Source organism: Pecten maximus, chromosome 2 (assembly GCF_902652985.1).
Source record: "Pecten maximus chromosome 2, xPecMax1.1, whole genome shotgun sequence".
Taxonomy (NCBI): Eukaryota; Metazoa; Mollusca; class Bivalvia; order Pectinida; family Pectinidae; genus Pecten; species Pecten maximus.
The window spans coordinates 39844971-39857622 of NC_047016.1; the positions used below are offsets into that span (position 1 = coordinate 39844971).

Sequence of the window (12652 nt, forward strand, 5' to 3'; positions counted from 1 at the left end):
TTTTAACACCGCAGTACTGGTCGTTGTTGGTACATCTGTAGTAGTGGTAACACCGGCAGTACTGGTCGTTGTTGGTACATCTGTAGTAGTGGTAACACCGGCAGTACTGGTCGTTGTTGGTACATCTGTAGTAGTGGTAACACCGGCAGTACTGGTCGTTGTTGGTACATCTGTAGTAGTGGTTAACACCGGCAGTACTGGTCGTTGTTGGTACATCTGTAGTAGTGGTAACACCGGCAGTACTGGTCGTTGTTGGTACATCTGTAGTAGTGGTAACACCGGCAGTACTGGTCGTTGTTGGTACATCTGTAGTAGTGGTTAACACCGGCAGTACTGGTCGTTGTTGGTACATCTGTAGTAGTGGTAACACCGGCAGTACTGGTCGTTGTTGGTACATCTGTAGTAGTGGTAACACCGGCAGTACTGGTCGTTGTTGGTACATCTGTAGTAGTGGTAACACCGGCAGTACTGGTCGTTGTTGGTACATCTGTAGTAGTGGTAACACCGGCAGTACTGGTCGTTGTTGGTACATCTGTAGTAGTGGTAACACCGGCAGTACTGGTCGTTGTTGGTACATCTGTAGTAGTGGTAACACCGGCAGTACTGGTCGTTGTTGGTACATCTGTAGTAGTGGTAACACCGGCAGTACTGGTCGTTGTTGGTACATCTGTAGTAGTGGTAACACCGGCAGTACTGGTCGTTGTTGGTACATCTGTAGTAGTGGTAACACCGGCAGTACTGGTCGTTGTTGGTACATCTGTAGTAGTGGTAACACCGGCAGTACTGGTCGTTGTTGGTACATCTGTAGTAGTGGTTAACACCGGCAGTACTGGTCGTTGTTGGTACATCTGTAGTAGTGGTAACACCGGCAGTACTGGTCGTTGTTGGTACATCTGTAGTAGTGGTAACACCGGCAGTACTGGTCGTTGTTGGTACATCTGTAGTAGTGGTAACACCGGCAGTACTGGTCGTTGTTGGTACATCTGTAGTAGTGGTAACACCGGCAGTACTGGTCGTTGTTGGTACATCTGTAGTAGTGGTAACACCGGCAGTACTGGTCGTTGTTGGTACATCTGTAGTAGTGGTAACACCGGCAGTACTGGTCGTTGTTGGTACATCTGTAGTAGTGGTTACACCGGCAGTACTGGTCGTTGTTGGTACATCTGTAGTAGTGGTTACACCGGCAGTACTGGTCGTTGTTGGTACATCTGTAGTAGTGGTAACACCGGCAGTACTGGTCGTTGTTGGTACATCTGTAGTAGTGGTAACACCGGCAGTACTGGTCGTTGTTGGTACATCTGTAGTAGTGGTAACACCGGCAGTACTGGTCGTTGTTGGTACATCTGTAGTAGTGGTAACACCGGCAGTACTGGTCGTTGTTGGTACATCTGTAGTAGTGGTAACACCGGCAGTACTGGTCGTTGTTGGTACATCTGTAGTAGTGGTACACCGGCAGTACTGGTCGTTGTTGGTACATCTGTAGTAGTGGTAACACCGGCAGTACTGGTCGTTGTTGGTACATCTGTAGTAGTGGTAACACCGGCAGTACTGGTCGTTGTTGGTACATCTGTAGTAGTGGTAACACCGGCAGTACTGGTCGTTGTTGGTACATCTGTAGTAGTGGTAACACCGGCAGTACTGGTCGTTGTTGGTACATCTGTAGTAGTGGTAACACCGGCAGTACTGGTCGTTGTTGGTACATCTGTAGTAGTGGTACACCGGCAGTACTGGTCGTTGTTGGTACATCTGTAGTAGTGGTAACACCGGCAGTACTGGTCGTTGTTGGTACATCTGTAGTAGTGGTAACACCGGCAGTACTGGTCGTTGTTGGTACATCTGTAGTAGTGGTAACACCGGCAGTACTGGTCGTTGTTGGTACATCTGTAGTAGTGGTTAACACCGGCAGTACTGGTCGTTGTTGGTACATCTGTAGTAGTGGTAACACCGGCAGTACTGGTCGTTGTTGGTACATCTGTAGTAGTGGTAACACCGGCAGTACTGGTCGTTGTTGGTACATCTGTAGTAGTGGTAACACCGGCAGTACTGGTCGTTGTTGGTACATCTGTAGTAGTGGTAACACCGGCAGTACTGGTCGTTGTTGGTACATCTGTAGTAGTGGTAACACCGGCAGTACTGGTCGTTGTTGGTACATCTGTAGTAGTGGTAACACCGGCAGTACTGGTCGTTGTTGGTACATCTGTAGTAGTGGTACACCGGCAGTACTGGTCGTTGTTGGTACATCTGTAGTAGTGGTAACACCGGCAGTACTGGTCGTTGTTGGTACATCTGTAGTAGTGGTAACACCGGCAGTACTGGTCGTTGTTGGTACATCTGTAGTAGTGGTAACACCGGCAGTACTGGTCGTTGTTGGTACATCTGTAGTAGTGGTAACACCGGCAGTACTGGTCGTTGTTGGTACATCTGTAGTAGTGGTAACACCGGCAGTACTGGTCGTTGTTGGTACATCTGTAGTAGTGGTAACACCGGCAGTACTGGTCGTTGTTGGTACATCTGTAGTAGTGGTTACACCGGCAGTACTGGTCGTTGTTGGTACATCTGTAGTAGTGGTAACACCGGCAGTACTGGTCGTTGTTGGTACATCTGTAGTAGTGGTAACACCGGCAGTACTGGTCGTTGTTGGTACATCTGTAGTAGTGGTTACACCGGCAGTACTGGTCGTTGTTGGTACATCTGTAGTAGTGGTAACACCGGCAGTACTGGTCGTTGTTGGTACATCTGTAGTAGTAGTAACACTGGCGGTACCGGTCGTTGTTGGTGCATCTGTAGTAGTGGTTACACCGGCAGTACTGGTCGTTGTTGGTACATCTGTAGTAGTGGTAACACCGGCAGTACTGGTCGTTGTTGGTACATCTGTAGTAGTGGTAACACCGGCAGTACTGGTCGTTGTTGGTACATCTGTAGTAGTGGTTACACCGGCAGTACTGGTCGTTGTTGGTACATCTGTAGTAGTGGTACACCGGCAGTACTGGTCGTTGTTGGTACATCTGTAGTAGTGGTAACACCGGCAGTACTGGTCGTTGTTGGTACATCTGTAGTAGTGGTAACACCGGCAGTACTGGTCGTTGTTGGTACATCTGTAGTAGTGGTAACACCGGCAGTACTGGTCGTTGTTGGTACATCTGTAGTAGTGGTAACACCGGCAGTACTGGTCGTTGTTGGTACATCTGTAGTAGTGGTAACACCGGCAGTACTGGTCGTTGTTGGTACATCTGTAGTAGTGGTAACACCGGCAGTACTGGTCGTTGTTGGTACATCTGTAGTAGTGGTAACACCGGCAGTACTGGTCGTTGTTGGTACATCTGTAGTAGTGGTACACCGGCAGTACTGGTCGTTGTTGGTACATCTGTAGTAGTGGTAACACCGGCAGTACTGGTCGTTGTTGGTACATCTGTAGTAGTGGTAACACCGGCAGTACTGGTCGTTGTTGGTACATCTGTAGTAGTGGTAACACCGGCAGTACTGGTCGTTGTTGGTACATCTGTAGTAGTGGTAACACCGGCAGTACTGGTCGTTGTTGGTACATCTGTAGTAGTGGTAACACCGGCAGTACTGGTCGTTGTTGGTACATCTGTAGTAGTGGTAACACCGGCAGTACTGGTCGTTGTTGGTACATCTGTAGTAGTGGTTACACCGGCAGTACTGGTCGTTGTTGGTACATCTGTAGTAGTGGTTACACCGGCAGTACTGGTCGTTGTTGGTACATCTGTAGTAGTGGTAACACCGGCAGTACTGGTCGTTGTTGGTACATCTGTAGTAGTGGTAACACCGGCAGTACTGGTCGTTGTTGGTACATCTGTAGTAGTGGTAACACCGGCAGTACTGGTCGTTGTTGGTACATCTGTAGTAGTGGTAACACCGGCAGTACTGGTCGTTGTTGGTACATCTGTAGTAGTGGTAACACCGGCAGTACTGGTCGTTGTTGGTACATCTGTAGTAGTGGTAACACCGGCAGTACTGGTCGTTGTTGGTACATCTGTAGTAGTGGTAACACCGGCAGTACTGGTCGTTGTTGGTACATCTGTAGTAGTGGTAACACCGGCAGTACTGGTCGTTGTTGGTACATCTGTAGTAGTGGTAACACCGGCAGTACTGGTCGTTGTTGGTACATCTGTAGTAGTGGTTACACCGGCAGTACTGGTCGTTGTTGGTACATCTGTAGTAGTGGTAACACCGGCAGTACTGGTCGTTGTTGGTACATCTGTAGTAGTGGTAACACCGGCAGTACTGGTCGTTGTTGGTACATCTGTAGTAGTGGTAACACCGGCAGTACTGGTCGTTGTTGGTACATCTGTAGTAGTGGTAACACCGGCAGTACTGGTCGTTGTTGGTACATCTGTAGTAGTGGTTACACCGGCAGTACTGGTCGTTGTTGGTACATCTGTAGTAGTGGTAACACCGGCAGTACTGGTCGTTGTTGGTACATCTGTAGTAGTGGTAACACCGGCAGTACTGGTCGTTGTTGGTACATCTGTAGTAGTGGTAACACCGGCAGTACTGGTCGTTGTTGGTACATCTGTAGTAGTGGTAACACCGGCAGTACTGGTCGTTGTTGGTACATCTGTAGTAGTGGTACACCGGCAGTACTGGTCGTTGTTGGTACATCTGTAGTAGTGGTAACACCGGCAGTACTGGTCGTTGTTGGTACATCTGTAGTAGTGGTAACACCGGCAGTACTGGTCGTTGTTGGTACATCTGTAGTAGTGGTAACACCGGCAGTACTGGTCGTTGTTGGTACATCTGTAGTAGTGGTACACCGGCAGTACTGGTCGTTGTTGGTACATCTGTAGTAGTGGTAACACCGGCAGTACTGGTCGTTGTTGGTACATCTGTAGTAGTGGTTACACCGGCAGTACTGGTCGTTGTTGGTACATCTGTAGTAGTGGTAACACCGGCAGTACTGGTCGTTGTTGGTACATCTGTAGTAGTGGTAACACCGGCAGTACTGGTCGTTGTTGGTACATCTGTAGTAGTGGTAACACCGGCAGTACTGGTCGTTGTTGGTACATCTGTAGTAGTGGTACACCGGCAGTACTGGTCGTTGTTGGTACATCTGTAGTAGTGGTAACACCGGCAGTACTGGTCGTTGTTGGTACATCTGTAGTAGTGGTAACACCGGCAGTACTGGTCGTTGTTGGTACATCTGTAGTAGTGGTAACACCGGCAGTACTGGTCGTTGTTGGTACATCTGTAGTAGTGGTAAACCGGCAGTACTGGTCGTTGTTGGTACATCTGTAGTAGTGGTAACACCGGCAGTACTGGTCGTTGTTGGTACATCTGTAGTAGTGGTAACACCGGCAGTACTGGTCGTTGTTGGTACATCTGTAGTAGTGGTAACACCGGCAGTACTGGTCGTTGTTGGTACATCTGTAGTAGTGGTAACACCGGCAGTACTGGTCGTTGTTGGTACATCTGTAGTAGTGGTAACACCGGCAGTACTGGTCGTTGTTGGTACATCTGTAGTAGTGGTAACACCGGCAGTACTGGTCGTTGTTGGTACATCTGTAGTAGTGGTACACCGGCAGTACTGGTCGTTGTTGGTACATCTGTAGTAGTGGTAACACCGGCAGTACTGGTCGTTGTTGGTACATCTGTAGTAGTGGTACACCGGCAGTACTGGTCGTTGTTGGTACATCTGTAGTAGTGGTAACACCGGCAGTACTGGTCGTTGTTGGTACATCTGTAGTAGTGGTACACCGGCAGTACTGGTCGTTGTTGGTACATCTGTAGTAGTGGTAACACCGGCAGTACTGGTCGTTGTTGGTACATCTGTAGTAGTGGTAACACCGGCAGTACTGGTCGTTGTTGGTACATCTGTAGTAGTGGTAACACCGGCAGTACTGGTCGTTGTTGGTACATCTGTAGTAGTGGTAACACCGGCAGTACTGGTCGTTGTTGGTACATCTGTAGTAGTGGTAACACCGTCAGTGCTGGTCGTTGTTGGTACTCTCTGTATTAGTGGTTACAACCGGCAGGTACTGGTCGTTTTTGGTACAATCTGTAGTCGTGGTTACAACACCGGCAAGTACTGTCGTTGTTGGTACATCTGGGGGTTCGTAGATGTTGTATTAGTCGTTTCCTCCGTACTTGTTGGTATAGATGTGGTGTGAATGTTTGTTGATGTTTGTGGACTGATTGTTATTTTTATCAGCTGGCCGCAATTATCCTATTGTTACCCCCAAACGGGCTTTTCCATAGGTCGTGTAAACTTCTCTGGAAACAGAACAAAAAATATTTTCAATTAAATCGATGTGAACCTAGAAATATCCTAAACTGATTTTGATAAGAAAAATAGTCAATTAAATGTTTTAATAAAACCATGGAAAAAAAGAAAACCTAACTCCTATGGCAAGATCCACATCATCAAGTCATTTATGATTATCCCAATTTAACCACTTATTTACATCTCTTCCTAACAAGTGAAAAGGTGATAATGAATACATTCATTAATTATTCGAATTCTTAATATGGATAGTAACACTGACAAAGTTAAAAGACGCATTGTTTGTTCAAAGATCAGTGTAAAGGAGGTTGAAAATGATAAATCTAGATGCAATTTTATAACTCTCTGAAATTGGGGTTGGGTCAGAAACTTATAACACTGAAGGGAATGGAAAATCATCTTAAAGAGGAATTTTGATGTGCTCTTCTATAATTGGTGGGGAATATCTATCCACTGTAGTATATTATGTACTAATCATTTTTGGGTGACGTTTTCCATGCCCTGGTATAATTGATTAACGTCTAGAAGGGAAATAAGAACCGCCACAAAATTCATTTTTGACACGATGAATTGGGGATAATGACATAACGGTGCTGGTAAACCTGTGTTCTATAAATCATTTTATAATCAAGATACATCAATTTGAAGACCTTCTAAAGAGTTCAGAGGACTAACTTTCTATTTCATTTGAAGAACTTCACTAGATAGCAATTACATACAAATTTTTTCAGTTCCAAGGATTAATATTCTGCAGTTCGGAAATGTTCGGCCAGATCCTCTACCACAGCCCTACCCAAATATCCCACCAGTTACTCGCCCGTTTGCTACCTCCTAGTATAACAGTGTTTTTCTCTCAAGTATCATTTAATCAGCAACATTTTTAAAAATATTTTCAATAAACAGACACTGTTGCTACTGGCAAATCAAAATGGATGGAACAGCTCTTATTTGATGAAGAAGAATGAGTAAAATATACAACATTCCCGTAAAGTAAACAAAAAATACTAAACTTCAATGGCTTCAATTTCGTATTCTCATCATATTCTTACCACCACTTCTACTTTGTTTAAATATGCCTAGTAACTAAGCCGCTATGTGCAACTTTCTGTAACTCTGAAAGAGAACAATAATTCCCTTGATGTGGGAATGCCATGGAAGTTGCAAATCTATTACGTAGAGTGGAACATACGGCAGTACTTGTCGTTGTTGGTACATCTGTAGTAGTGGTTACACCGGCAGTACTGGTCGTTGTTGGTACATCTGTAGTAGTGGTAACACCGGCAGTACTGGTCGTTGTTGGTACATCTGTAGTAGTGGTTACACCGGCAGTACTGGTCGTTGTTGGTACATCTGTAGTAGTGGTAACACCGGCAGTACTGGTCGTTGTTGGTACATCTGTAGTAGTGGTAACACCGGCAGTACTGGTCGTTGTTGGTACATCTGTAGTAGTGGTAACACCGGCAGTACTGGTCGTTGTTGGTACATCTGTAGTAGTGGTAACACCGGCAGTACTGGTCGTTGTTGGTACATCTGTAGTAGTGGTAACACCGGCAGTACTGGTCGTTGTTGGTACATCTGTAGTAGTGGTAACACCGGCAGTACTGGTCGTTGTTGGTACATCTGTAGTAGTGGTACACCGGCAGTACTGGTCGTTGTTGGTACATCTGTAGTAGTGGTAACACCGGCAGTACTGGTCGTTGTTGGTACATCTGTAGTAGTGGTAACACCGGCAGTACTGGTCGTTGTTGGTACATCTGTAGTAGTGGTTACACCGGCAGTACTGGTCGTGTTGGTACATCTGTAGTAGTGGTAACACCGGCAGTACTGGTCGTTGTTGGTACATCTGTAGTAGTGGTTACACCGGCAGTACTGGTCGTTGTTGGTACATCTGTAGTAGTGGTTACACCGGCAGTACTGGTCGTTGTTGGTACATCTGTAGTAGTTGTAACACCGGCAGTACTGGTCGTTGTTGGTACATCTGTAGTAGTGGTAACACCGGCAGTACTGGTCGTTGTTGGTACATCTGTAGTAGTGGTAACACCGGCAGTACTGGTCGTTGTTGGTACATCTGTAGTAGTGGTTACACCGGCAGTACTGGTCGTTGTTGGTACATCTGTAGTAGTGGTAACACCGGCAGTACTGGTCGTTGTTGGTACATCTGTAGTAGTGGTACACCGGCAGTACTGGTCGTTGTTGGTACATCTGTAGTAGTGGTAACACCGGCAGTACTGGTCGTTGTTGGTACATCTGTAGTAGTGGTTACACCGACAGTGCTGGTCGTTGTTGGTACATCTGTAGTAGTGGTTACACCGGCAGTACTGGTCGTTGTTGGTACATCTGTAGTAGTGGTTACACCGGTAGTACTAGTCGTTGTTGGTACATTTGTAGTAGTGGTAACACCGGCAGTGCTGGTCGTTGTTGGTACATCTGTAGTAGTGGTTACACCGGCAGTACTGGTCGTTGTTGGTACATCTGTAGTAGTGGTAACACCGGCAGTGCTGGTCGTTGTTGGTACATCTGTAGTAGTGGTTACACCGGCAGTACTGGTCGTTGTTGGTACATCTGTAGTAGTGGTAACACCGGCAGTGCTGGTCGTTGTTGGTACATCTGTAGTAGTGGTTACACCGGCAGTACTGGTCGTTGTTGGTACATCTGTAGTAGTGGTTACACCGGCAGTACTGGTCGTTGTTGGTACATCTGTCGTAGATGTTGTATTAGTCGTTTCCGTACTTGTAGGTATAGATGTGGTGGGAAAGGTTGTTGATGTTGTGGACTGATTGGTTATTTGTATCAGGCTGGCCGCAATTATCCATATTGTTATCCCCCTAACGGGCTTTTCCATAGGTCGATGTACTTCTCTGAAACAGAAAAAAAATATTATTCAATTAAAATCGATGTGAACCTAGAAATATCCCTAAACTGAATTTTGATAAGAAAATAGTCAAATTAAAATGTTTAATAAAAACATGGAAAAAAAGAAAACTAACTCCTATTGGCAAGATCCACATCATCAAGTCATTTATGATATCCCAATTTAACCACTTATTTACATCTCTTCCTAACCCAAGTGAAAAGGTGATAAAGGAAATAAATTCATTATTATTCGAATTCTTATGGGATAGTAAAACTGACAAAGTTAAAAGAAGCATTGTTGTTCAAGATCATTGTAAAGGAGGTTTGAAAATGATAAATCTAGATGCATTTATAAACTATCTTAAATTGGGTTGGGTCAGAAGACTGTATAACACTGAAGGGAAATGGAAATATATCTTAAAAGAGAATTTTGATGTGGATCTTCTATTAAATATTGGTGGGGAATATATATCTCACTGTAGTATATTATGTACTAATAATTTTTGGAGTGACGTTTTCCATGCCTGGTATAAATTGATTAACTCTAAGGAAATTAAAGAACCCCAACAAAATTCATTTTTGACTAAGTGAATTTGGGATAATAAGGACATAACGGTTGCTGGTAAACCTGTGTTCTATAAATCATGGTATAAATCAGGAATACATACAATTGAAGACCTTCTAAAGAGTTCAGAGGACATAACTTTCTATTCATTTGAAGAACTTTCACATAGATATCAATTACATACAAATTTTCTTCAGTTCCAAGGATTAATATCTGCAGTTCGGAAATGTCTGCCAGATCCTCTACCCCAAAATATCCCACCAGTTACTCGCCCGTTGCTACCTCCTAGTATACAGTGTTTTCTCTCAAGTATCAGTGAATCAGCACATTTTTTAAAAATATTTTCAATAAAACAGACACTGTTGCTACTGGCAAATCAAAATGGAATGAACAGCTCTTATTTGATGAAGAAGAATGGAGTAAAATATACAACATTCCACGTAAAGTAACAAAAAAATACTAAACTTCAATGGCTTCAATTTCGTATATCTCATCATATTCTTACCACCAATTCTAATTTGTTTAAATATGGCATAGTAAATAGCCCTATGTGCACTTTCTGTAACTCTGAAAGAGAAACAATAATTCACTTGATGTGGGAATGCCAGGAAGTGCAAAATCTATTACAAAATTTTGAATCAATGGTAGATGCACTCTATATTCCTTTTGCAATAAATAAACAGTCTTTTCTTTTTGGACTCACAAGCAATAGTATTAATGCAACAGTTGATAATATAGTAATTCTTATCATCAAACAATACATTTATAGAACGAGGTGTCTTAATAAATCCTTAAATGTCAACGTATTGGCAAACAATTACTACAATACGCAGAAATTCATATCAAACGGTCAGAACGATTTCTTCAAAGCAAAATTCATGAATACTTGGTGTAAATGGAAAAACTTTATTCGTCTTGATATTTAATAGCCAAAACTTATTCCTGACAGTTTACAAACACTATTATATTCATTTTGTAACTAAAGCTATGCCATTATCAATATTACTCCCCACATCTCTACCCTAAAGGAAACTCTTTTGATTTCTATCTCTCTACAGAAATAAATAATTGTATTCAAATTAACCGTATATGTAGGAATATATATTTATATATATATATATGTACTCTATGAGTGAATGAGAATGCAATTGTAAAAATATGAACATTAATGCAATACTGTCTCTGTGTGTTATATGTATGTGATTATACATGTATATGTATTATACACCATGAATTCAAAATAAAAAATAAATTATAAAAAAAAAATATAATAATAATCAATTAAAATTAATTTGAAACAAAATTTTAATTTGATATTGTTACGCAATGTTTTGGTTCTAAAAGAAGTGTGTATTAATCCCAATACCTATATACAGTGTACATTTTAATTATTACCTATTTAGAGTGATAACGAAATTAGGATTATAGTATTTTATCTTGATATTGATTTAGTTTCACATCATGTTAAATAGTAGTTATTCGGTTCGACATGATCTTCAATGTATAAAATTTTGAAAACATTTTCAAATTTGCGTAAAAACCCAACTTACCACATTAAATATATATCGATACTGACAATACTTTGAAAAATCGATAGAAAGGGTTCTTATAGAAGGTCAGACATTATGTAACTTGTCCAGGATAATACCACTTCCCTGGTTGCACGTGTAAACCTACGCGATCACGTGGGTTCTCCGGATTCCTCCCGCCGTTAGACTGCTCGCGCGCCTCAATGCGGACAATTAAGTTGTTTTAAGTCCGAGTTTTGAGAGTTATCTCCCTTACAACACAACACGTTAGCCACAACGTTTGACAGTCTGCTCAGCTAATCCTTCTCACATACATTTCATAGACTAAGTAAGCGTTCGATTAATAATTATTCTTTCAGATTGATTGATGTTATGTCAAACAATTAATTCGTGTAACATCGATTGAGAAACAGCCTTGTGTTGCTATGGTACACGGAACTGGGCGTAACATTACACAGACTTGTGTTGCTATGGCACACGGAACTTGGCGTAACATTACACAGCCTTATGTTGCTATGGCACACGGAACTGGGCGTGACGTTACACAGCCTCATGTTGATATGACACACGGAACTGGGCGTGGCATTACACAGCCTTGTGTTGATATGGTACACGGAACTGGACAAGACATTACACAGCCTTGTGTTGCTATGGTACACGGAACTGGGCGTAACATTACACACCCTTATGTTGCTATGACACACGGAACTGGGCGTGACATTACACAGCCTTGTGTTGCTATGGCAAACGGAACTGGGCGTAACATTACACAGACTTGTGTTGCTATGGCACACGGAACTTGGCGTAACATTACACAGCCTTATGTCGCTATGGCACACGGAACTGGGCGTGACGTTACACAGCCTCATGTTGATATGACACACGGAACTGGGCGTGGCATTACACAGCCTTGTGTTGATATGGTACACGGAACTGGACAAGACATTACACAGCCTTGTGTTGCTATGGTACACGGAACTGGGCGTAACATTACACACCCTTATGTTGCTATGACACACGGAACTGGGCGTGACATTACACAGCCTTGTATTGCTATGGCACACGGAACTGGGCGTAACATTACACACCCTTATGTTGCTATGACACACGGAACTGGGCGTGACATTACACAGCCTTGTGTTGCTATGGCAAACGGAACTGGGCGTAACATTACACACCCTTATGTTGCTATGACACACGGAACTGGGCGTGACATTACACAGCCTTGTATTGCTATGGTACACGGAACTGGACAAGACATTACACACCATTGTGGTGCTATGACACACGGAACTGGGCGTAACATTACACAACCTTGTGTTGCTATGACACACGGAACTGGGCGTGGCATTACACAGCCTTGTGTTGCTATGACACATGGACCTGGGCGTAACATTACACAGTCTTGTGTTGCTATGACACATGGACCTGGGCGTGGCATTACAGAGCCTTGTGTTGCTATGA

At 43.5% G+C, this 12652-nt stretch overlaps 1 protein-coding gene across 1 annotated transcript in view; it reads right to left on the reverse strand.

Annotated features, from left to right (window-relative positions):
• Positions 1-11509, reverse strand: part of LOC117342996 (mucin-2-like) — a 58536-nt gene extending 47027 nt beyond the window's left edge. The window contains exon 1 of the mRNA XM_033905326.1: positions 11503-11509. Coding sequence (XP_033761217.1) covers positions 11503-11509 — 7 coding nt within the window. The remainder of the gene's footprint in view (positions 1-11502) is intronic.
• Between the last annotated feature and the right edge of the window lie 1143 nt (positions 11510-12652).